At 39.0% G+C, this 27,089-nt stretch overlaps 3 protein-coding genes across 3 annotated transcripts; 2 read left to right on the top strand and 1 right to left on the bottom strand.

Moving 5' to 3' along the window:
* The first annotated feature begins 233 nt into the window (after positions 1–233).
* On the top strand, positions 234–2,253 carry LOC133990032 (aquaporin-1-like). The gene is made up of 5 exons (XM_062428212.1): positions 234–596; positions 1,074–1,232; positions 1,396–1,476; positions 1,581–1,778; positions 2,155–2,253. Exons 1-5 carry the CDS (start codon positions 234–236, stop codon positions 2,251–2,253), a joined length of 900 nt encoding a protein of 299 aa, XP_062284196.1.
* An 8,927-nt stretch (positions 2,254–11,180) lies between these two features.
* thoc1 (THO complex 1) lies at positions 11,181–18,831 on the top strand. The gene is made up of 21 exons (XM_062428795.1): positions 11,181–11,239; positions 11,460–11,533; positions 11,612–11,672; positions 12,585–12,654; positions 14,235–14,353; positions 14,452–14,500; positions 14,593–14,688; positions 14,787–14,869; positions 14,962–15,035; positions 15,150–15,258; positions 15,364–15,498; positions 15,747–15,847; positions 15,965–16,031; positions 16,327–16,377; positions 16,566–16,636; positions 16,746–16,841; positions 17,094–17,159; positions 17,250–17,333; positions 17,442–17,589; positions 17,707–17,788; positions 18,403–18,831. The coding sequence occupies exons 1-21, from the start codon at positions 11,192–11,194 to the stop codon at positions 18,678–18,680; spliced, it is 1,962 nt and encodes a 653-aa protein (XP_062284779.1). The 5' UTR covers positions 11,181–11,191; the 3' UTR covers positions 18,681–18,831.
* A 40-nt stretch (positions 18,832–18,871) lies between these two features.
* Positions 18,872–26,556, bottom strand: usp14 (ubiquitin specific peptidase 14 (tRNA-guanine transglycosylase)). Its single transcript, XM_062428435.1, has 16 exons — positions 26,452–26,556; positions 25,442–25,587; positions 24,148–24,180; positions 23,922–24,026; positions 23,329–23,432; positions 23,125–23,183; positions 22,881–23,011; positions 22,706–22,786; positions 22,497–22,579; positions 22,186–22,300; positions 21,895–21,960; positions 21,689–21,781; positions 21,475–21,603; positions 21,315–21,375; positions 20,083–20,190; positions 18,872–19,960 (listed from the first exon to the last, which is right to left on the bottom strand). Exons 1-16 carry the CDS (start codon positions 26,465–26,467, stop codon positions 19,815–19,817), a joined length of 1,476 nt encoding a protein of 491 aa, XP_062284419.1. The 5' UTR covers positions 26,468–26,556; the 3' UTR covers positions 18,872–19,814.
* Between the last annotated feature and the right edge of the window lie 533 nt (positions 26,557–27,089).

Raw genomic sequence — 27,089 nt, 5'->3', positions numbered from 1 at the left:
TACTGAATAGAACAGGAGAAATGGAGGTCATTCTCACTGGTGGAAAACACATATCTCTCAGCTGTTTCTAATTAGGCCTGATTCTTTACAGCCACATGCATGATGAATGCTGGTGAATGTGACTCATGATGTTTTCAATTGGGTTGTTGGTGCGACCAAATTTCTACCTGTTTGACAGTCTCTGTTAAAATCTGTCTTTCGGTATGACGCTGGCATTATCTTATTAGCCAGAAATGTCAGAAATTAAAAAGTGGGCATTTTGGAAGGCAGCTCTGGCTGAGTGTCTGGGAATGATCATCTTCATTTTCATCGGCCTCTCTGCTGCTATAGGGGATCGAAATAATTCCTACCCGGACCAGGAGATAAAAGTGTCTTTTGCTTTTGGCCTGGCCATTGCCACATTAGCCCAGAGCATAGGCCACATTAGTGGTGCCCATCTTAATCCTGCCATCACCTTGGGCCTCCTGGCCAGCTGCCAGATGAGTGTCCTCAAAGCCTTTTTCTACATAATAGCTCAAGTTTTGGGAGCAGTGGCTGGCAGTGCCATTGTTTATGGCATAAGGCCAAAATCCACAGATTCACTGGGTGTTAACAAGGTAAGGAAGAGGCTACGTGCTTCCAATTTTCCTGAGTAATGCTTCCTTTAGTAAATTACATTTACTGCTTAGACTGAGTGGCATTTGGGGAATCGCCTGCAGCCCGAGTTTTCCTGTGAAAGTCTGACACTCACTGTGTAAAGTTGCGTGTTCTAATCTTTGAGACTGCCACATTTGCTGGTGATAAGTTGTTCAATTAAATGCCAATTTTTAATTATTACTCCAGGTTTGTAGCTGTCAAAGGCAGGCCTTCTCTCTCATGGGCTATGTTGGGATGAAAGTTTGTGCTGTCCTGTGCAGTAATTTAAATACAAAGTCAGTCAGGCAAATAAATGCTTTAAGCATGGTCCACTTGGTTTTTATCTTTTTTTCAGCATGCTTGGTTTCATTTTTAAAGTGTTCTAAATTTAAGAGCTGGTGCAGAAGTGGAAGTGCTTATTTTTCACTCATTATAATTAAGTTTCTTTTCTATTGCAGCTTAATGGGATCAGCCCAATCCAAGGTTTTGGTGTAGAATTTCTGCTCACCCTCCAACTTGTCCTGTGTGTAATCTCAGTCACTGACAAAAGACGTGACATCAGTGGATTTGCACCTCTGGCAATTGGACTGTCTGTAGGGGTTGGACACCTTGCTGGTGTAAGTATATCAAGACACTTCTATAGCCTTCCCCTTCTCATTAATTTAGTAGATGGTTTATCCATCTTGCTGTGGTCTGATAACAATGATCTGGCTGTACATCAAGCTTCCATGATGTACATCCAGAGAGGTAAGTGGTGTTTTCCTCTGATGTGGATTACAGATCAGCTACACAGGATGTGGTATGAACCCGGCTCGATCCTTAGGGCCAGCAATCGTACAGAAGTCTTTTGATGATCATTGGGTAGGTACTGCAGAGCTGCAACTCATCAGATATTTGTAAGTAGTGGATTTATGCGTCATTCCTATTGAAGTAGGGATATGTCTATCCTGTTTTTGTTTTTACAGGTGTACTGGGTAGGACCACTGAGTGCCGGTGTAGTGGCGGCTCTTTTATATAACCAACTACTGGCACCAAGAGATGAGCCCTTGAGTGAAAAAACAAGAGTTCTGTTCAGTTGTGGCTCATCACTGCAAGCTGAAATTCGGGAACCCCTTCTGACTGATGTTGATGGAGAATGGCCAAAGAAGCCAGTTTCAATACATGTAACTCCTGCATAATGTGTATTTGTATCAGTCATTTTAAGATGAAATGATTTCCCTTAGCCCTTATGGGTTTTTATTGGCTTTCTCTTTTGTTTTCTTTTCTTAATCTAAAAAAAATCTGCATGTATTTCTTTTTTGTATTGTGTATTTCTTTGTGCAATAAATGTAAAACATAACCCCCCACTGCATACAAGCCTATTCATTAATAATAGCATTATAGTATAAACAGTTGCACGTAGCATGTTTTTTTGTGTCACACCAGACATGTTAAAAGCTGAGATGACAAAAAATTAGATTAAAAATTAGATTAAAAAAAAGGGGTGTTTTTGGAGGGTTGTGGCTGCAAAAAATTTTGGTATGTTTCTGTTGATGTAAGAATGAGGTTTTAGTGGAGATGGTTGCTCAAGAGGTGAAGGTCTCGCTGGCCTTTGCACTGTTCACTGCCACACTGGCTCAGAGCTTGGAGCACACCTGAACCCTGCAGTCACTTTGGGCCTGCTGGTCAGCCTCAGGTGTGTGTGTGCTACATCCTGGCTTATATGCTTGTGGAAGTTGCAGGTAGTGATATTGTGACTGGATTTAGACCTGGTGAACCTCTTGCTGTTAACATGGTATAGGATCATGCTTGTCTACTTTCACTTTCATCTTGACAGGACAACTGAGCTTTTAAAATGTCAGTATGAACCATTTCATTACCTTTTTGCTGTACAAGAGCTGTTATTCATCATCTTTTCCAGGAACATGACTGTTTCAGTCTTTGTCATCAAGATCCTTGCCACACCTTAGCTGGTCCTGTGTGTGTGTGTGATGGTGAGATAAGCAATCGTGTGATGTGAATGGCACAGCACCGCTGGTTATAGTGCAGTCAGTGGGGCTTTGGCACTTTCCAGCGTTAAGTGGATGACAATTGCATAGTTCTGATAAATCTGTATTTATTTTAAATGCATTTCAGAGGTACACCTTTTTGCTTAGTGCTAAAATAAGGGAAAGACAGGGGTTTCAGTTACATAAGAGGTTGGACGAAATGAAAACATTAAATTCAAATAGTTCTGCAGTAAACAGCATTTTGTTTTTTGTCGTTTGTTTGTTGGGTTTTTGTTGAGGCTGCTAAGGTGTGCTGGCACATCTCCTAAGTCAGTGTTAGTGTTGAAACCAGTACAGTACAGTTTTCCTGTGCGTAGCAGGTGTCACAATGATTCAAGACTTTCTTTCCTTTGCCACCTTTGATATGTTATTTAGCAGGGTGTGGCTGATTTGCCAGCATGCCAGGAAGCAAGTACTTCAGATCACAATTGTAATGGCAGCTGAATACAAATGAGCAACGTGTCAACTTTTGAAAACTATTTTAATAAGTGTTTTCATGGAAACATAAGGCAAGCTGCAGAGGTACTAAGGGCTCACTGCTATGATTTCCCGTGCCAAAACTGACTTATGTGGAAGAAGGTTTTTAACATTTTCAAAATGAATGATTTAAGAATAGTCAACATTGATTTTTTTTCTAATCCATTTATGGATAAGTTAACTATATATTCCCAAACTACTCATGAGAACTATTCTACACCATAAATATAATTAGTTCAATAAACACTATGTTTCTATTTACAGAAGTTTCACAGGATAAGGTATCAATCCTGCTTGCCCACTCGGTTATTTCAGCTGACAGTTTGAAGCTTTGCCTCTAAGATCCCTTTTTATCCATTTTACCTTGTCTCCGACAAATGTAACTGATCGCTACTTGTATTCCAAGTGTACTGGCTGGGGCTAGTGGCTGGTGGTATAGCAGCAGCTCTATATATGATTTCCCTCTATATCCACAAACACACAACTTCAGAACGCACAGGAGTCCATGGGGTGAAAACATCCATCTGAAAGGCAAGAGCAACCGAGGACCAAGTCAATGGCCTAGTTTTGCATTAAGCTTTTCTGTGGTAGTCTTTTAATCACGTTTTTAACAAGTGATTATCTTATTATAAATATCCCTTTTCATCCAGTTTTATTGTTTTCATCTCAAACTATTTTGTATATGGCTAAGTTCAGAGTAAGGTCTACATATCCTTTGTTTTCATTAAGGAGTTACCAGACTAATTCAATGTATATTTAGATCTGGATGACCTTGACATGAGTAGCTTTTTTATGTATCTGCTACTGTATACACTATTATTCTGTTCAAGGTGTTTGGCAATGGTCCCAAAACTTTTTCTGTAGTAAAACAACACAAGGATGTGGATCAGGTGATTGCACATGAAGGCATTTTAAATTCTTCATCAGAAAAGGCATGATTAGACAAGATGTGGCCATCACAGAGATTTCCTGTTTGGCTGTGACACAAGAATGTCCTTTCTCCATCTACGCAAACAGCCCCTTTCACATCCCATTTTATGGCTTATGACTATTTGATGGTCTCCACACCCTGGGCTAATCATTGAATAACCATCAAATGACTTTAAACTCCACAACCGAACATTTCTCAACACAAACCCTGCAGTCTAAGGGCAATGCAGCCAAGGTTATTTAAATAGATGCTAGTTATTGGTAGCTTACATTCCAATCAGGGGGCAAGATAACCGCTGTGGTTGGATGCACATCCCCTTTGAGAGTGCTGCAATTATTAGGATCTGCATGAGATGATCATCAACAAAATGTTTATGTCCCAAATAATTTTACAATGCGCAGTAAGGATATACAGGTATGCAGTTACTTACATTGTCGAATCCAAGTTCCGCTTGTTGCCTCACAGATAGACCAGTGAAATCCATGATGGAAAATCACTCTGATACAGTATATAGGCTAACACATTCAGTGAAACATTAAGCATAAATGAAAGAGACAGATGTACTGCAATGTTGATGTCGAAAGCTTGGAAAGCTTACAGGGAATAACCTGATAATTATCTGCATGAATAAACATATTTCATGATATTTAATTGCAATTGCAATCTGAAAAAAAAATATTTATATACATTCACTATATATTTCATCCTTTATAGCTTTCCTCCCTTCAAGGAGGAAAATTGCTCTGCTCTGGTATATGTTACCCAAACTCTCTCAGTTTGGTTTCTCATAAAACTGCTTAAGTGCACTGTGCTTTTAAATGTATCAATGAAGGATAACTGTGCTGATGGGTTTATCTCACTTATATGACATGACACTTCTTCACATGATTTTTTATGGTGGAATCTCAGAGGCCGGTCATGTGAAGAGAGCCAATCTGAAGTCACCTTCCTTTGTGTGTTTAACCTCGGGGGTCAGAGCATTGTGTTTAGCCTCTTGTTTTGAAGTTTGTCCTCAACAACATGGACAATGCTCTTTTTGTTGTCCCTCAGTCATTTTGTGTGAGAGTGTCATTCATCAAATTATTTGGCTCTTGTGTTGAGCTTGATTATTCCACTACTTGGCATGGGACAGCATCCAGTAGTCCTTTCATTATATTTATCTAGACAAAACAAACAACTGGGAATAGAGGCCTAACTTGGTTTAAAATGATTTAAAATGACGAATTAACCCAGTCTTTTCCATTATATTAGCCACACTGTTGGACAGGGTGACATGTTCCTTCATTACAATGAGCAAAGATACTTTATTTTCATTCAATCCTACAAAACTACTGTAAATACTCACACACAACAAATGTGTATTAATCTGCATCTGAAAATAGTAGCCAACAAAAACACTTTTTACCACTGTTTAAGTCAAATTTGCTGAAAACTACAGTGCCTCGCTGCTTTAGGAAATTACTTTAAATTTGAAAAGACTATATACTTGTTGAAACTGTTCATTTTTAAAGATCATGTTTTCTATTGGAACAAATGGGCTTGGAACTGAGTACCACAGTGGTGGGGAAGTTGAAAAGAATTGAGACATGGACAAACAAATTGTTGGTTTTGGTTTTGTCATTGGATTTGTTGTTTTAAACAAAACATAGAATAACACCAGCCTTATCCTTTAAAAGGACATGCACCTGCTTCCTTAGGCCCCGGCAGCAGCGTAACATCTCCGGCTAACAGGCACCTAGAAGACTGCTTCTCTTTAACCTTAACTTTAACCCCCTCTACCCCACTCCCCACTCCTATTGATGCAGGGGCCCTCGTCTGCAGCCCGAGAGATACTCCCCACGCTTACTCCCTTTCTGCTTTTCATCAGTTTTTGGAAACGGTTCAATAAATGCTGTGTCAGAGCAGGGGGTTGTGTGGGGGTGTGGTACAGTTAGATATGTGATGCCAATCAAAACTGCATAGTCAAACAGTTCTCATTTCCTTTTTTTATGGCCACTGTAACCACACAGATGTAAAGGATGTGACCTGTCAATTCCTTCTACGCTCTACGACATTACTGGCCTATATTTTCACAACTTTCGTGTTTTTCTCAAAAGAACAGCACGGCATCTATTGGTTCACTTAGTCCTTCAAATTGTAGGGCTATAAACATTTGTCATAGGGTGCAGAGGGTGAATGGCCGTACTATTTAAAACTAGGTCTTGACCTGTGAACCTGCTGGTAAACACAGATCAAAAGAGATCCAAAGTGAATCTTGACTTTTCTGTCATCATTATTGTTGTCACAGTATTTATTCATATGTAAACAAAAAGGTCATCCCAGCACCAAAGTATGCAATGTCCTATCATCTCAAATTGATTAAAAGGTGTTTTAAAGCACAAACTAACACTTGGCAACAAACCAAATCCAGGTTATTCAAGTTTTCATACATATTGGACCTTTAATGATTGACATGACAGTTTAAAGCCCCACTGGTTTTAATGTGCTGTGTGACATTGTTAAACAACAGATCCTATCAAAGAATTCATGCCCTGCAGCTCAGCAGTTCCTGTTTAAATTGCATAACAACAGCACAATGAAATGTGCACACCAATATGACTGTGATGACCTCTATTACTCGTACACGTAATCATTGAATTCCAATGATAACTAACTGGCCATGTCCTAAACCTCTTAGCTTAAGTTAAGGACACATGCGACATACCCATCTGACCACCAGTTACTTTCAGGAACCATCCAAATTGATCAATATGGATGATGAGAACAACTGTAATGAACATAAATCAGAGAGTTTTGAAAGTTTTTTAAAATAAATTCATGAACACAATATTACACCAGGGAGGCATTCAGTTGCTGCATGTTCTTGTAAAGGGAAAGTTTCAGGTTCATCCTACCTTTGTACATTTTACCACTTGTACACACAATACATTTTGCATTTTGACAACTTCAACTATTGTGGATATAAATAGTGTGCAACACTGCCACCCTCTGGTCTGAACTGGATTTAGTCCTGCATGGATAGAAGGCCACAAAAATATCTTGATTAATCTGGCACAAATATCAGAATGAAGCTGAATTTTCCACAAACAGTATACCCTTCTATTTCACTGAGAACTACTAGACAATGATATAGGGAGAGCTGGTTCTGTTGTAACCCTTCAACATAACCCAGTGAGAAAAAAGTTTGAATAACATCACTCATCCTTCTTATATTCAGTACAATGCCCTGCTTGCAAACCAAGACATGACGGGTTTGCACATCTCTGATTTTAAAGAACTTAAGCTTTTGGAATGTATACTTTCATCTATAGTGTATTTTATTAAAACTCGTAGCCTATAGATTTGATTCCTCTTTCCAGGTTACAGTCTGATGTGGTCAGAGGTGCTAAGATTACATACTACTCTAATACCATGGCTGAACCTCAACTTAAAATGGCTCATGAGTTGTGTTTTGTTTTCTCAGCCAAGCCAGATTTCTAATTTAATCTAGTTAACTCAAAACAATGTGAGAAATTGTCTGCATTGGAGGCTTTACAAGAAACATGTGTGTTTAATTTCATCATTCGGACAAAAAAAACCAAACAGAAGCACATGGCCAGCTATTGCCTCTTGATCAAGATTCAAATGCTGTTTGCTACTTGCATCTATATTGTTGCATTACTGTTAAAAATGTAAAAGACTGGTACTGGAGCTGTGTCTTTAGTTTTATGTTTGAGGTAAATACTGCGATTTATATTTATTTGTGAGGAATATGCTGATCTTAAAAAAAAAGGAATGGGATGTGGCAACCCCAATGAGCTAGCTGCATCTGTCTTTTCCATATTTGCAACATATTTTGATGTGCAATACTGACTGATAGTGAGGGAAAAACCACCCAACGTGTTTTATTTAACTGGTATTTATTTTTAGACATTGCCTCATTTGCACATCTGGTTTTCACCTTTTTATTGTTGTAATTATTTAAATGATTGTTTTATCATTTTAGGAATAGCGTATACTCCAGGTACTAGTAATATAAAAGTGAATTTTGTGTGTGTGTGTGTGTGTGTGTGTGTTCAGTGTCATGTACATTATGAACATTATGTACCTATATTGTATGTAGCTTGTATTTTTCTATATGCAGCTGTATTGAACTCTTGAACACAAGACAGATTTCCCCTCCTGACAGTTAAGTGTGTGTTATTTTACATTTGAGAAATAATTGTGATCTAAACAAAATAGAGCAAAAATAGTCAATAATGAGCAAAATAATACATCAATTAAATATTTGTAGAGGTGTAACATTTAATTTGCTTAGATCAATCATTGATTTTCAAAATACATACTATTCAGACATAATATATACAGTTATGTATAATTATATAATATAGTATATAACAATAACAATGTTACAGCTGACCCGAGCAATTTATTTAACTAGACTTTGAAGGTAGCACATATCACTAAATGGGAGCAATGTGTCAGACATTAAGTGTTATTTCTAAAAATGTAATACAAGAAATGCTGTAAACATCACAGTCAAAGAGTCCCTGAATGCAGCCCTACCCCTTCATGAAGAAACCAGAATTACATTTTGCTGTAGCTCCCCTGAGACTGCTGTTCACTTATGGCGGTACTGTATTGACATAGAAATACATATACATACACAGATATTTACAGTTATATAAGACAAACTGATATAATACCTCTTTTGTATCCACACAGCAATACATCAAACCTCCCAAATACATTATAGTAACTTTTTCTTATTTAACACCGGAGTGCAAGACGGGCTGCTCTATTTTGTACTAACTGAAGCTTATACAGCTCTTTATTAGCGGCACTAGACCAGATAGCTGAGCAGTAATCTAGATGAGACAGTATAACCTGCAATGTGGTACTTGGCGTAAGAAAAGAGGAGCATCTTCTTAAGATAGATATTCCTCTCCCCATTTTCCCAACTATTTTATCTATGTGATTCTGCCATGATAGTTTACTATCAAGGGTGACCCCTATACATTTAGCCTCATTGACCTGCTCTATACAGCTGCCCTTGATAGAGATGAATAACTACTTCTCCTCCCTTAGTGCATAGTTTGATCCAAATAAGTTTGGTCTTAGGCACATTCAAAACTAAATTGTTATTGACTACCAAATCTGAAATAAGTTTCATTTCATTTTGAAGGAGAACATTTAACTCATCCACACTGTTTGATGACATATATACTGTAGAATCATCAGCAAACATAGCTAAACTGGCTTTACTCAGAACAAGAGGCATATCACTGGTAAAAATAGAATAGAGCAAAGGACCCAAGCAACTCCCCTGGGGAACTCCACACTAAAAACTACCATTAAAGAAAACTGCTTGTGTTCTATTGGATAAGTAGCTCCTCATCCAGTTAAGAGTCAGAGTATTAAAACCATAAGCAGTAAGTTTCATTAATAGCTAACAGTAAATGATAAGTGTAAAGGTAGTAGGTAAGTTATAGGACTAGTATTGAAGTACGTTTTAAGTAAGTAAGTATTAGGGTATCTGAAAGTAAGTATTAAAGATGTGTTGTAAATATTAAGGTAACTAAGTATTAAGATGAGAAATAACATAATTAACTTTAAAGTACAGACTTCAGATTGGCTTGTCAGGTTGGTCATGTTTGGTGTTGCATAGAAGACTGGGCCACGATCAAGGTCCTGCCACCCTGGACCACCACACCCTGCCTGCTGTTCCTAGAGTCAGAACCTGGGGCAGCTGCATACTTACCACCTGACTGCCACATACCAGTTGTTAACACCGCTAGGTAGCCCTAGCCTGGCCAGTCAAGGCTTAAGTTCCTGGTCTCCCTTCTTGCTATGTCGAGGGACCCTATGGGCTTAACCCAGGTAACCCACCCCAGAAGCCACCGGGACCAGCCACGACAGAACACTGCCTCCCCGGCTACCACAGGGTCAAGGAGGGATCAGGGCCAGCTGTGATATACACTGCCTCCCTGTCCCCCAGGAAACCCAGATGTCTCCCTCAGGAATAACCAGGACCAGTCACATCAGAGCAGTGCCTTCCCAGCTACCCCAAGGAGAGGAACGACCGGGGCCAGCTGTGATCACGCACTGCCTCCCTGGTCCCCCAAGACATCCTTGGCATCCAGTTGTTTAAAGCATTCTCCTGTGTCCCGTACACCATAAGACCCCAGGAAATGCAAAAAAACAAAACAAAACAAAACAAAACTGGATTTTTAAAAAAGTAATATCCTGTGTCCCATAACCACACAGCCCCAGGAATTGCCATTATACTCACCGTAAAGCCTTGATGGCCCGGTCTTGGTGCTATGAGGCACAGGTGAAAATGACAGCACACAGGCTGCTCCTCATTATGGTTCTACAGGGTAGTCACAGAAAAAAAGAGATCTGATTACTAAATCACAGATCACTCAAAACTGGAATCAGTTAAAGAAGGAAAAGAATCAGACGGGGCTAATTACCAAAAAACACAATGAAGGAAGTTAACAATAGGAGGACAAATGAGGAAAAGATGGCTAGAGGAGAAAAAAGAAAGGACACAGAGACCACAAATAACAGCAAACATGTTTAAATGTATAAACTCAATATTCAAACGATGGAGGATTCAGTGTTGCTCACCGGTTGTGGATGAAAGCGTGTGTCCTGGCTTTGAGACTGGCTGTGACGGCTGGTTATGAACAGATACTTTGCAGGTCACAGAAATCTTTTTTTCTTCTTTGGGTTGAGAACCCCAAATAAAATAATCAGTAGGCTACTAACACTTAAGTATCTTTTATCATGTGTTAAGGAAGGTGGTAGGTAGCAGACTCATACTAAAATAAGATTATCTATCCACAGGATAACCAGCAATAGATGTATATCATCACAAAGATGAAAACAAAACAATGAAAAAATGAATGTTGCTTACCTGAGGAAAACTTGCAGCAGGCTCTTGAGTAAACATGTCCACCAATATCACTCACCTCTCCCAAATGGCAAACCTCCATTATATAGGTTATATATAATATAATATTTTTATATTTGAGATATGATCATTTTATGAAAGAAGAAATGTGTAATTGTTGTGTTTAATATCAATAAAGAAAGAAAGAAAAAAAAGGGAACCGGAAGACGTGTGACGCCAGTTTCCGGTCACAGAGGTGTAAAGATGTCGCCGTCCTTATTTAAGTTTGTCGATGCTAAAGACAAATTTACGGTGAGAAATCACAGAATTACATTTTTAATTGAATCACGTGTTACTGAATATTATGTGTCGTGATTACATTACGTGCTGGACAGCCGCCTCATCGCTGCAAGTTGCTGTTTTGTCTTGTTCTGTTGTTATAAGTGTTAGCATCTGCTGGCTAACATGAACGCTAACGACGTCTTCTCTCTCACATGAAATGTTTTCCTCTTCCCTCTCAAAACGCTCGCAGGCCTCTACCAAACAAGCTCTGGTCGGTAAAAACAGCAAACCTATAATAACTGCTTTCAATCAGATCCTCGGGAAGTAAGTAACACCATTTTATTTAGGATGGACTACAGTTTATCAATACATTAGAGTTGACTGGACTGATGTGTGTTTCAGTGAGACCGAGAAGAAGACCACACTGGACCAGGCTCTGAGGGGAGTCCTTGGTGAACAGATTGTGAGTTAAATAGATCATCATCTGTCACTGAAGTTAGCGTCTGATTCGGGGTTTAGAGAAACATACAAAATGATATTTATCGGCTGATTATGCATTATTTCTCACTTGCACTTATTAAGATACAGTGTTAGACATTGTAGCAGAAACCTTAAGAGAAGATAATCCTTTAATAGTCCCACAGTTCAAGTGGATAGCAAGAAAAACAGAAAGAATAAATAACAATAAATAAGTTCATAAGCAATGAAAAAGACAATAGTAGTAAAAAATGTAGTGAAAACAAGTTTTTATAAGTAACATTATATACATGAGTACTATTGGTGGTGAATGATATCATACCTGCGCTATTGTTATTGCACAGATTTTAAAGTGGTTGAGCTGCAGGGAGGAGGGACTTTGGGTGAAGGAGTCTGTCTGTCTGTCTGAAAACTGTTTAAATCCATTTTCAGATTTGTGAAACCTTTATTTTATTTGTGAAAACTCAAAAAGGGCCATTCAGAACACATCAGACCAGGTCCAGATAAAAAAAACACTCTGCTTAGACCAGTCAACTCTTTATAATAATAATCAAGTCCAGATTTGACATGTCTAAGTATATTGGTGTGTATTTTGATTGGGATCTGGTCTAAAGTGATCTGGATGGAGACATCTTCAGTTTTCATAAGCAATATATAGGATTTAGCAAATCTGAAAGTGGGTTAAAACAGTGTTAAAACTTTTTCTACAATGTCTCTCTTTTTCAGGAGTGCACATGGTGGAAAAAACAGAGAATTGGCCGCTAAATATCATTATTTATGTTTCTGAACCTGTGAAACAGAACCAAACTTCGGCGTTGGGCTTAGTTTAACAATCCTCAGTAAATTCATCAGACTGTTGCTGGATTATGAAACCTAAAATTAATGTTTCTGTCTGCAGGTTGAGCAGAAGGTGAGCTGTGATGACTATCTGTCTCTCATCTACCTGAGTATAGATGCAGTTTCAGAGGGTACGTTGACTTACAAGGCCGACATCAATTAATGATTGGTCTTGTGTTTTTATACTATTGTAATAGCCCCATTTCACACATAATACCATAAATAATACGCTGTCACACTTCTCAACAGTTAACTCAGGCGCTGTGCAATAACCCTGTAACACTGTAATGTGAGACAAGTGATGGGTGATACACACACATAAACACTTATTGTGAAATAAATATAAATATTGTGTCGTGGGAAAGAGAGAGAGTGTGTGTGTGTGCGTGCGCGTTTGTTAGTCGTGTCACGTCACTTTTTACCATTTAATATTTATCTCAGCACTCTTCACTTCTATGCACTATATATTAGGGATGTCCCGATCCAGCTTTTTGCACTTCCGATCCGATACCGATATTGTAGCTTTTAGCATAGGCCGATACCGATACCGGCCGATCCAAGCATGTATTAAAGATTAAAGATATTTACTTATTTTGTTGTTATACTCATGTTGAAAAGGGTTTTACTCTTAAGAACAACTAGCCAACTTAATTAGGTTAGTTTGAATAATCCACAATGGTTGGTAATGAGAAGCTGACCTGTTTATTCTTAACAGGGTTAAATAAACACAAAATAGACAAAATAATAAATAGTCAATTAACCACACAAACTGAATTGGCATCAGTGCTCTGCTCTTGAACAACAAGAGTGTGAACCAAGGCTTAAAAAGCCATCAGTGCAAACAATATTGCAAACTGTATTAAAAAAGCAAAACACACAAAAAAGCTGAGTAGAAAATAAATAGTGGGATGCTGGACAGGTCGCTAGGTGTGCTGAAAAACGCGGACCGGATTTGGGGGGGAAAGCTGAAAAAAACTGGAATGGATTACCTACAGCGGTGCGCTGGAAAACACGGACCGGAGTTTTGAAAACAAACTGGATCGGGAGCCGTATCGGGATTTTCCCGTGCAGGCCGATCCGATATTGATATGCATTTTTTGCTAATATCGGCGGCCGATCCGATCCAAATATCGGATCGGGACATCCCTACTATATATATCCTGTTTACAGTCCACAGAAACAGTTTCACCTGTTTATAGTCATTCCTTGTGTGTCTTTCTGAAGATTGTTGTCTTGTAAATACATTGAGAGCCACTAAACCTGAGTCAAATTCCTTGTATGCATGGACTTACTTGGCCTATAAAGATGATACTGATATCACATATAAATAAATGCCTGTATGTCTACTGACGTTTTCCAAACAAAGAGAAATTAATGCAGGATGCTATGTACTATGCATGGATATATAACATAATAAGAGACAAAACATGTTCCCACAAATGTCATTAAGAGATTCCTTTATAAAACATGATGTAAGAAAGATGTATTTAAGGCTAAAGTTTCAGAGTTCAACTTCAATTGTTATTCATTTACCCCACCCCTACTGGTCTGCTGTTACACTTTTTTACTTTGGTTTCTTTTTCACACAAGATCTGTTTGATCTTGTGTTGCAAGAAAATAAGGCTAGTCAGTTATTTATGTCTAATAACACAGATAAGTCACTGATGTGGTGATCAAGTCTTTGCTGTTCTTTTTCTCTCTCTCCGTGCAGGTATCTGCTCTGCTACCACTCCTTTCCTTCTGCTGGGAGATGTACTGGACAGCCTTCCTCTTGACCAGTGCGACAAAATATTCTCCTTTGTGGAGGAGAATGTCTCCACCTGGAAATCTGTAAATATGCTGCACCCTCTCAGTAAAGTCAACTGAAGTCTTTGTTCAGCATAATGTAGATTATAATATTACTATTATGTACTCTCCCTTTCTCTCAGAACTCCTTTTACACTGCCGGGAAGAACTATTTGTTGAGGATGTGTAACGGTAAGGATTGAATCTCATTGTTGTTCTTGATGTATAAGACTCTATATGTTTAAAGGGCAAAGCTTTTTTTACACTCTTTTTTCACCTTGCAGATCTTTTAAGGAGGCTTTCCAAGTCTCAGAATACTGTATTTTGTGGACGAATCCAGCTTTTCCTGGCACGTCTTTTCCCCCTGTCTGAAAAATCAGGTAAGGGTAGACCATATACACCCATCAAGGATGCAATGTACAATGTTCCTCAGCTCCTCTGATGACCACTTCTTGTATGTGTTTTATGTTTATTCCAGGTCTCAATCTACAGAGCCAGTTCAACCTGGACAACATCACGGTATTCAACAAAAATGAACAAGAAAGTACTCTTGGACAGAAGGTAAAGTGTTGACATATGCTAATTTTACATGCTTTTTGAATTTAATCCTTAAATTTCAGTTATATTGTAATTGTCGGTTCCATTTTTTATAGCACACAGAAGAAAAGGAAGAAGGTATGGAAGTAGAGGAAGGAGAAATGGGAGAAGAGGATTTGCCTGCACCGTGGTAAGTAGCTCTAAATTTCACCCATATGCTTGTCCATGTTCTTCTATTGAAATTACAGTTTCTTTATTCAATTTTAAGTTTTTAAGTTGATTCAAAATTAAATTTCACTTTCAGTTCCATCCCGATTGACTACAACTTGTACAGAAAGTTCTGGACACTGCAGGACTACTTCAGAAACCCTGTGCAGTGTTATGATAAATTCTCATGGATGACATTCCTCAAGGTAATGCACTTCAGAAAAAATTGCCCCTGGCCCGTTACTGTCAAATCATAACAAAATTCCAAAGTAGGTCATTGTCAATGTGAATTTCCTTCTTGTCTCGTACAGTACTCCGATGAGACCTTGGCGGTATTCAAGAGCTTCAAGCTGGATGACATGCAGGCCTCTAAAAGAAAGCTGGAGGAGCTGAGAGCATCTGGAAGAGAACATGTTTACTTTGCCAAGTTCCTAACAAGCGAGAAGGTGAGAAAACCATTTCACCCTGGGAATAATCTGCCATTCACATCATTTTATTCAGCTTTGAGACTGTTTACAGGCTGGATGAGACACTTTCAACTCTGCTCTGTAAAGTGAGTGGGGGTATGATGGTTTCAAGACTGTACACTATTGTTGTCTGAACCATTTAAGAATAAGATGAGGTCTCTGATAACCTCCTGAACATAAGAGTTGGACATTACTTCACTTCCTCTTCTTTTATTCTTCATCTCCAGCTGATGGACTTGCAGCTCAGCGACAGCAACTTCAGGCGCCACATTCTACTTCAGTACCTCATCCTCTTCCAGTATCTGAAGGGTCAGGTGAAATTCAAAAGGTAAGCTTTGTCTTTGACCTTGTTGAATAATTTGTGTAAAAACAAGTGAGAAATTTTAAATTATTTTTGTCAGGTGTGGTATATTTAAATATTTAGTATGTGTTTGTCTTCTCACAGCTCCAGCTGCATTCTGAATGATGACCAGACCACATGGATTGAAGAGACAACTAAACTGGTTTACCAGGTCAGTCAGTCAGGAGTAGAGATGCACTTAAAGGATCAGTTCACAGAAATCAATGTGATTTTATTGCAACTCTGCCACCATCTATTATTATTATTTTTATTACATTTGAAACATACATGTTGACAAGTTGTGATATATGATACACAAATATTACATTATCACTGGTTACAAAGTATTATGCATTTTGAATGTGCATTTTATCAGTTTGAATGTGTAGTTCTCCTTGAAACATATGATTCATTAACATAAAAAAGGTCTAACAGAGCTGTTTTAATATATAACTGTTGTCTTGCAGCTAATGAGAGAAATCCCTCCTGATGGAGACAAGTTTGCCACCATGGTTGAAGTAAGTTCAGTTTGTTGAAATGCTGGTATTAAAGACACTCACAGTATGTTATTTGTTGTGAAAGTTTTGTCCTCTACTCGTCATGTTAAACCACATTTATACACTGGGTATACATAATAATATTTAAAGATTTGTATCATAATCTTCACCACTTAACCAACTACAACACTCAAATTTCTTTTTGACAGCATATCCTCAACACCGAAGAGAACTGGAATGGTTGGAAAAACGAGGGATGCTCAAGCTTTGTGAAAGAACGGTACTTCATATTGATGGCAGAACATTTTTGATCTTGTTGACCAGTCCAGTTTATCCAGAGTTGGTTTGAGGTGGTAGCCAAAGTGACCTTCTTGTTTCCTCTTTAACAGGCCAGTCGATGACAAACCCAAAAGGCCCACCAGGAAAAGACAAGCTCCAGAAGACTTCCTTGGAAAAGGGCCTGACCGCAAGATCTTCATGGGAAAGTAAGGAATCTTATACTAGGGTGGGTTTTTGAATAGAAAATCCCAGGTTTGAATCCTGTTAAAATGTTTTTGAACATTTGGTAGTGAAACTGTTCTCGCATTGTTCTGTGCAGACTCTGTTTTAACCACAACACAGGGAGGCAAATGAAAACTGGGTTCTGAGAATTAATAGAAGATAGTGACCAAAACCATAAGAATATACCTACAGTGGAGTTTATTTCTATCTTTTAAGCTTCTCTGTGTTTTTATTAGTGATGAGTTGACTCGACTGTGGAACCTGAACCAAAACAACATGGATGCCTGCAAGTCAGACAGCAGGTCAGTGGTTCAGAACACAAGCAGATTGTTGCCTTTTACATTTGCATAGAGAAATATTGAGCTTTTATACATTTGTTGTTTTCCTTTCAGGGAATTTATGCCGTCTCTGGACGAATTCTTTGCAGAGGCCATTGAACAGGCCGACCCTGCTAACATGGTGGAGGAGGAGTACAAGTAAGTTCTCTCTTAAACACATCCTGTTAAAACCTTCAGGCCAGTGACCTAAATGGCTTTATTTCCAGTGTTTGTGTGAGTTTTAAGTGTCTCTGTAAATCTGTGCAGGGCGGTGCGGAATCCAAACTACGGTTGGCGTGCTCTGAGGCTGCTGTCCAGGAGAAGTCCGCACTTCTTTCAACCAACTAACCAGAAGTTCAAGAGCCTGGCAGATTATTTAGACAGCATGGTTAGCAAACTGGCCAAAGAACTGCCGGTGAGGATGGGTTTTTTTTTTTTACTGTAAAAACTATTCATAATGACTGAAAAGGCTGCATGATGCACATACAAACTGACAAACACTGACGTTGAGATTTTTGTTCCCTACATGCAGAAGGATATCCCCTCTGAAGAGATCAAGACAGGTGAAGAAGATGACGATAATGGAGACAATCTTCTTAAAGACAGCAATGACAGTAAGTTGGATTAATCGCTTAGTTAATACAATACCTCACTTAAACAAAAAGAATGCTAGAATAAAGTAGTATGGAGAGCAGGGGTCATTTTAGTTCAGGGGCCACATACCGCCCAATTTGATCTCAAATGGGCTGGACCAGTAAAACTGCTGCATAATAATATATAATACATATTATAACTTTACTGATAAAATGTGTCCAAGCCCACTGCGGAAAATGTGTCCTTCAAATCTGAAATACATTTAATGTCAATTATCTCAAGGTGGATGTTCACAGGAAGATCAAAAGCCTTGACTGTGAATGGCGAGTATAAGCAAGAATAGCTGTGCATTTTATTGAAAAGCTGGAATTACTTTTTCTTCAGTTTTCACACTTTGCAAAGTTATCCAGTGAGCTGGATTGGGCCCTTGAGTCGGCTCGTTCTGGCCCGCGGGCCGTATGTATGACACCCCTGATTTGGAGTACGCATTTACATCATATCCAGCCCCCCCAACCTAACTTGACCTCTGTACTTTTTATGCTCTCGTTTGGATGATTTATCACCTCATCCTCCACCTTATCATTAATTTCCATTCAAGTCTATTTTTATCCTCCCCATTGTGTCTTTGTTCCAGGTCCGAGCATACCGAGCAAACTGGTGACAAACCAGCAGATGGATGACATAGCAGCCAAACTTGGCGCCCAGTGGAAAACGCTAGCCACTCATCTGGAAATGAAAGCGGCGGAATTGCGTGAGATAGAAACGGACAGCGAAGATGTGGACATGCAGGCCAAACTTCTGCTGGTTGCCTGGCAGGACAGAGAGGGAACACAAGCTACTGTGGAGAACCTGGTCTCAGCTCTCAATGCTGCCGGGTTCTCCCAGATTGCAGACAGCCTCAGTGAGGCTTGAATTAGATAATCCGTTACTTTTAAATACTCAGTACCTTCATTAAATTGTTTCATACCAAAAACACATGGATACTAAATTTTTTTTGTACGTAGTCAAGGTCCAAATCCATGTTTTTTTCACTGTAGTAAATTCAATAAATGTTTTTTTTCTAATAAAATGCTTGTCACACAATGTTTCAACCACACACTCACATAAAAAAAATCTCACATTTTGGTATACAGTTTATTTTCACCACCCATGAAAAGCGATCAGTCAATAACTTATTACAGAGTGTTGATGGTTAGGTCTTACATTGTGGCAGGGTGATCAGGAAAACCTGCAGAGAAACAAAGTGAGGCAAAGCATTTCAAAGTATCGATGTCAGATTTTGAGATCAAGTGTCAACAGAGACAATGTTCAAGGTTTGTCGAGTAAACCATCATGGTTGAATCTCAAGTCTTTATTTAACTGCACAGTTCACCACAAGGGCAACCTGTTCTGTTCTGACCGGGCTCCCCACAAACACTTCCCTCAAAAGAGCATTAGTGAAGATTTCTCATCTGTCACTACATTAGAGAACAATTCCAGGAGATGATGCGAGCCAAGCACTTAACAAAAGACCTGAGATTGAACCCAAATTTCCCAGAGGCCCAACAGGTGAACAAGGGCAAGTCTTTACAGTGTTAAGTGAAAATCTCCATAATACATCTGAGAGGTTACAAGCCAGAATGTCAAGGACAAAAGCTTGGCTAGGCTTTTTTTTTTTTTTTTATAAGTTGAATACGTGACTAAAGAGAAATATTTCGCTTTAATGATATGAGCACCTCATCAAAGGCTTTAAAAAATATACAATGTGTATAAAACATTTACTGAAACTGCAGCGCAAGACTTAAAAACCTCTTTAAAGGATCCAGTCCAGAGATTGCTTCTCGTCATATCTCCATTTTCAAAGCCCACTATGTTGAATATTTAACACCATTTGACAGATTTTGTTTTACAAGCATCCATGTTGGTTACAAAAAACAAAAAAATTAAGGTCATCAAATTTTTAAAGACACCAGTTTTATTGCACATCTATGCAGACAGTGCTTGGAAATGGCAAATTTGTGTATGTGTGTTGGATGACATCTTTGTCTTCTAGGAAATCTTCCACAGCTACTGTTCCTCTTCAAGTATTTCCAGCCGCCGGGGCCCGTACAGTAGAACGTATGCTATATGCCAGTCTCCACCGCCGGACAGTCGCAGGATATCCTCTGGAGACACCACACTCACCTTGTCATCATCAAACTTGACCCACTCATCTGTCAAAAGAGATCAAAGGAAAGAGAGGAAACATTAAGTTCCTGAACATCTGTGTACACTTTAGAGTAGTTCATGACACAATGCTAAATATGCCACCATATAATGAGAAAACTGCAGCTACCTTCTTTCCTTTTGACCCATCCAACGTAGTGACCTGATGAGCTCGAGCGGCCTTGATGTGTCAGCACGCCCTGCAGGTCGTAGTAACCACTGTTGTTGGAACCAAGGTCTGCAGGAAAAATGAGTGTGTTACAAGTCTTTTATTATAATAAATTCAGAAAATGGAAAAAAGACCATTATCTTCTCTTAAAGCCCAACATATCTTCAATTGTCTTGTTTTGTCTAAACAACAATCCAAAATCAGGATATTCAGTTTACGATCATGTATGACACATAATAATTTTCAAATTCTCACACTTGAGTTGTAACCAGCAAATGTTTTTTTTTTCCTTTAAAAAAAAGCGCCTATCATTATGATTTGATTATCATAATATTAATAATTGCTGAGTAATATTCTGTGAATTAACTAATTGATTAATCGACAAATTGTAGCAGCTCTAAGACTGGTGCTGTACTGTGAAACAGCCTTTTCTTCATTATCGAGTTGACAAAAAGCAGTACTTCAGAGGTCAGCGAGAGAGAAAGAGACCAATGGTTGTTGAGCGAGCTAGAGAGTGAATGAAGACAGCGAGTGGCGCTGGTGAGAACAAAGACATTGGCGGCTTTTATGTATTCAAGTACAAATAAACACGCCTCCACACAACCCAGCAGAACGGTGCCGCATTGCCGGATTTTGAGTGAATGCTCTGCTGTCTGTGTGTTGTTCAGCCCCTTCCTCAGTCAAGCAGACACACACACACCTGCACCTCTTTATAAATATATGATGCAAAGGCGGAAAGCAGAGAGAGATGGAGACAGTGATGTAACCTGGTCGCTACGGTACAAGTCCCGACATCACACCCTGAACGCTGTTATTGGCTAGGGGGCTTCACAACCACTGCTCAAAAATTCACATGCAGAAATGCCCCGAATGCAGCAAAATAATAAGAGAATACAGGCCGAGTGTGGAGTCTCTGCAGATAAATACACCTTTTCTACAATAGATGTATGACTGTTAGGCATTGGTTGTAAATGCTAAAATCTAAAACACAAGCCGGTTCACGGTTTGGGAGAATTGACATCAAAACCTGTTAATGACTTTTGATACTTCAGAGAGAGAAAATAGATTTGCTGTTGCTGTTAAAATATCCGTCATCACATTTTACATTTAGCAGGTTATGGAAAGAAAGAGACGACTGATCCTTTTGAAAGTGCTGAAGTGTCTGGTGGATGTTAGTTAATGTTGCAACATACCGTCAGGGAATGAGAAGGGCTCGTGCTTCACACTTTTCGTTGCACCTGGCTTTTTCACCAACTGTCTCATTAAAAAAAATAGAAGTGAGTTCAGAATTGTAAATTATACCAAATACTCAAATGGGAGCAAACAAGTAAAACAGCTAGAGATCTTTGTTACCTTCTGCTGTTGTTTCTCTAGCTTCTTATCCTCCATCACCTTAAACTTTGACCTGACTGGCAGCATTTTCTCCTGGAGCTCTGCAGTGCACAGCTCATAGACATCCAGCATGAGTGGGAACTTGACATCCTGTGATATGGACAATGTTGTTTCAGACTAAACATTCATTAAACTGCACCTTGATACACATGAGAAACCGTGGCTCAATACAAACCTTAAGGACTTTTGCATTGACAGACTCTTTCTCTTTGTAGAAGAAACGGACCATTTGAACAGTCAAGTAGGCAGGCAGACGGCTGAGTTTTGACTAGCAGGAAGTAAAAAGGGGGGGGTGGGGTTAACAAAGGTTTGGAATTCTATCAGTAGATAGATCATTTATTTCAGTTTAACAAGAGAAGTTAGAGGGAAAGAAAAACTTACAGATTTTATGTATAGAGCATTTCTTTCCAAGGATGGAGACATTTTTGTTATTTCTTCCTGCAGTCTCTGGAGAAATAACAGAAAAGGCAGAGACAAGGTTAGATCACCGTTACTATGGAGACAACCTGACCATGTTGTTCATAATGTTCACTCAGACTACACCTGGTTAAACCTCTGGGTAGAGCTATAAATATCCAGGAAACTTAAGCCCATAACAGTTTTTAAAGTCATTTATGAAGGAATCACACACTCCTCTGACTGAAGAAAGACTAGTTTTGGTCTGATACGTACTAGCCTTAGTCCTGTTGCAAGGTATTTGACTTCTTGGTTGATGAAGCAGCTGAGTTGGAGCTGATTTTCTTTGCCCTTGATTGGCTCCTCCTCCTCAGACTCTGTGCATTTCATGCTTAACAGAAGAGTTAAGAAAAACTTGGCAGATTTATGCCACATTGCTGGAAGAACTTCACTGGATCATTTGAACACAGCTATGGCAGTACAAGCTGCTCCTCAAGACTCAAATATTTACACTCAGTCACTACTACTCAAACAAGAAATAAACAGTAAAAAGATTCAAATAACAAAAACACATGCTGCAAGGATACCTAGTTTCAAATTCAACACCGAAATACTGGTCGATGAAATTCTTCTTTGCAGAGGCAGAGGCAGCTCCGCTCTCAGTGTCGGTCTAAACATCAAAACACAAAAGCAAAGATGGAACAAATTACTTTTCCTCAACTTATCAATTTCACAGCCATCACTTCATTATAAATCAAGACAAGTTTTTTTTTTTAAAGAAGATTTTAGGGTTTACCTCCATGGGAGTCTCTGGCTCTAGTGTCTCCAACTTTTGCTGAAGAACTCTCATCATCTGCAGCCAGCACTCGTTGGCATCCTGACAGAACAAGAAAATAAGCAAAACATGAGATCTTGACTTCATGTTACATTCAAAGTCATGGTGGTTAAATCTGCAGTGAGGAGTGTCTGACCTGCTGGAGGTACTGTCCCTGGTCTCCCTTTTCAGCAAACTGTGGAAAGGCCATGTGAAGGAACTGCAGCAAAATAATGGGTGGCAGGCTGGACGAGGTCTTGTCCATGGTCTCATATAAGTCACGAAGGGCTGAGGGTTTGAATACGAGCACAAATTACTTTTTCGTGCAATTGTAATAATAAGTGTAAGACATATAATTTAAGGATTATATTATTTCAGTATTAGTCCATTATGCCTCATACCTGCTGTGATGTACTGTGATGGTGCATTTGCCCCTGAAGATCGCAGAGCACCTGAATACCTGTAGAGGGAGACAGATGATTTCAGCTGGAGCAAAACCACAAGAACAATATAATACAAGAAGCAGGAAAAGTAAATCATTTAAGTATAGACCATCGTAACATATGTATTATTTACTGAGACCCGATACTAGCTGAAAAACCCACCTTCTGAGAGCAGTTTTGAGCTCTGGCACAGAGCGCAGACACTGCACTGTGGCGTTCATGTAACAGGTGTTGCCCAAGTTTGTCAGCCCACAAGGTAGCTCCATCTGAAAATGACAGAGAGATGGATAAGTTCCAAGTTGCAAGTAATAGATTGAAATGCTCCATCAAGAAGTTGGCGTCATAACTGGCAATCCAGTCAGCTATTCTCATTCTCTGCCACTCTGCAATGAAGAGCTGACAATTTCCTAACTGAGAAGAATCTGTAGACCAAACATCAGCACAGTATCAAGCAGTTTGTAACTGATATTGCACCTTGTGTTTGGTGCACTCCTCAGTGAAAATGTAAACACTGCCATCAATTCATGACAGCTTGCTGACTGCAGCATCATTTATAATGAGTACATTTCTTTTTGAGCCACGCAAATGCTTCTAAAAAACACTCAGAATGGAGATATCAGGTAAATTTGGCTTGTTAGGTTTTCTACTTGGTAAACATCACATTGACAAACCAGGTTTAAGAGGCCACGTCAGCATGGAAAGCAACAATCACCATATTTTTTTAAGACGTACTGGTAATTTTCAGGCTTACTCACCGCTGAGGCCAGCTGTTCCTCAGTCATGTCCTCTACAAACATGGGCCTGACAGCAGGCTCCTCAGGCAGGGCATCTGCTGAACCCATCATCAGTAGAGTCATTCCCTTAAAGAGCAGAAATACACAGAAAATCACAAACACGTTGCTATCATGTTTGGTATCGCTCTCTAAACAAACCAACAAACTTTTCTTTTATATGATTCCGAAAACATTTTAAAATACTCACATTTTTCAGTTTAATGTTCCCCCATTCGTCATCCTAAAATGGAGAAGACATTGATTAGCTCCTGAATAGAACAAAGTTGGTGAAAGGGAAAAGGCAGGTGTGTTTCAGTCTGTTACATAACAAATCTCATGAAAGGACCAAAACCAAAAATGCATTAGACTCTCTTTCAGCCACAAGCCCTTTTATTCCAACTGAAAAGGGACACAAACAACTTTTTAACAATAGCTATTTTTTAGCGAACACCACTCAAAACAGTGCATTTGTCTGGGAGTAGTTTCTTCTGTCCATTAATCCACATTTGGTGCACAACTCAGTTGGAGGCTAAAATAAACTACAATTCAGTGTTTTTCCTCTCACTATTTTATGTTCCACTCATGGTGATGCACAGCTGCATAAAAGAAAAAGCAATTCACAAACAATAACTCCAGTTTTCTTGATCAAAAGGAGCAGGGAAAAAAAATCTTATTTTGCCTTCCTCTTACTCAAAACACAAACAATAGAAACAGATGATCTGTCAATTACAGTTACTAAACAAACACTACTTACAGTAGCATGAGAAAAAAATATCAGAAGCCATACACAATAATTCACCATCAACCTAAGACAGCCATTAGCTGTCAACTTCTTAGAGTCTAATTATTATATCTTTATGCATTTGAATATGTCAGTTTGATGCCACATACTGAAATACACATCTGCTTTTAAGCAGTCTGTGCATACTATGCCCACATACATCCTGATGACGGAAATTGTAACATGATGCAACAGGCATAGGTCTGGGCAAAATGGATAAAATCAAATATCACAAAATTTATGCCCAAATACATCGATACAACAATACTGCAGGGATATAGTCATGGATGTAATGACTATAGTCATCCCTACAATATTGTTGTCCTATCGATATTGAGGTATTTGATCATAAATATTGTGATATTTGATTTTATCCATATCACCCAGACCTACCATAATCACAATATTACAATATACAAAATAGAAGACGACATGTAGTCTCATATCACGATATCCATATAATATTGATATCTTGTCCAGCCCTGGTGTGGTACACTGAAATGTCTCAAATCATTTTTGAATTGGCACAGAGGAATATGCTGCATCAGGCTTCGGCTACATAAACAACACTTGTCACTACAACAATTCATTACTGATTTTAGTCTTTTCAGTGGATTTGTTGACAATATCCCATACATAGATAGAGCAAGGCTAGGCCTTTGACAAAGCAGGAACTAGTGTATTATGTTTTGTTCACATGTGTGCTTGTTTACATGAGTACCTTCAGAGTGCCTCCCTTCACCATGACCTTCTGTCTGTCGGGCTGGACTCCTGTCAGGGCGAAGAGCTGAGCCTTGAAAACCATGGGTGGTTCCTCAGTGTTCAGCTCTACAGCATCAAACTTCTCTTTGCCCCATTTCACATTTACTAAAAGATTAAAAAGAAAAAGAAAAAACACATAGTACAAGACCATATGTTAGCCCTCCCAGGGTGTGACAAACATTAAACAAACTGCTGCCATGTATGACACAGCATCTAGTTAGCGCTAGTGACACCAAGCAGTAGATTGTCGAGCTAAAACCCACAAAGTGAAAGTTAATAATATACATCCAGGTATTTGACTGCCGATTTTAAGCGTTAAACAGCTGATTAGTCTCAGTACTGTCATACTAAAACTGCAAACTCATGTGCTGTGTTTATTCTCGTTGCCCAACAAGCCGCAACTGTTAAAGAAAAGCTTAGGAAGTGTACACTCATGATTTGGCTAGCTGTGTTAGCCGTGCTAATAAAGGGAGTGATTCAGTGTTTTTTTCATACTGATACACATTCAGACATGTTGATAGCTCAGACTGACACAGACACGACTATACTGAACGCATCCAGTTGACAAACAGTGGCTTTAAATGCGCATTTAAACCGTGTGTTACTCGGCTAACACAGCTAGCTGACAGTTAGCGACAGTAGCTGCTTTCTGGTTTGTGTTAGCGGCACAAGCTAAGAAAAACAAAACAAAAACAACTTTAAAATCCCACAACCAACAGACACACACACGCAAAGCAATATATATATATTTTAGCGTGTTTGCATGTCTTTAAATATTGTGTTTTTGTAATAGCTCCACCAGTGGCCTAACAGAGGCTAAAAAAGAGCTAACTGCATATTATGCTAAAGCTAAGCTAACACGCTAAAATGTAATATGCGCTACTGCACTAAAAACACGTGTAAAGCTTCGTGTTTTTGTCATATTTCCCCCCAAGGCAGTCAATGGGTTGTATGGAAATATTATCATACCTGTAAACACCGGCATATTTGGCAAGCTTTTATTTCCTCAACTCCTTTGTTTTTTCCTGTTTCAGTCCACCGGGGCGCGAATGAAGAAGAGTTGGCTAGTTCTCAGTCTGAACTTCATTCAAACAGAATGACGCTGCAACAACACGCTGGGAACTTATCGACGTGCTCCGACATCTGCTGCTCACCCTGCTGCAGCCTCACCATACACACCCCGATGATCTTTACTCACAGCATTTTACAGCCACAGTCAGGGCTTTTTTGTCTTTTAACTCAGGTTTACGTTGTCCACAACACACGGGACATGTGAGAGTTTTCCAATCAGAATATAAAACCAGGGTTGGGAAGGTTACTGTATTCATTAGTTCATGTCAATTTTGGGATATTTATGAAAGTCAAAAGTCTGGGCATGGGTTTAATTGGTACTGTGACACCATTTAAACCTACGTCATGATTTATTTACACAATATTTTAAAAACAATTATTTCAAAGAATTAAAAACAGCAATGTATGTATTCAGTAACATGTTAAATGTTGTTAAAAAATGAAGAAAAAAACATCCTCATGAGCAAAAATCACAAAGGTCTGACTTCACATGTAACCCCCTTTGTAATCATATTTTTCTCGGTAACTGTAATGGA

Source organism: Scomber scombrus, chromosome 11 (assembly GCF_963691925.1).
Source record: "Scomber scombrus chromosome 11, fScoSco1.1, whole genome shotgun sequence".
NCBI classification, from domain to species: Eukaryota; Metazoa; Chordata; class Actinopteri; order Scombriformes; family Scombridae; genus Scomber; species Scomber scombrus.
Note: the sequence above shows the minus strand (reverse complement) of the source record. Positions and strands in the feature narration are given on the sequence as shown.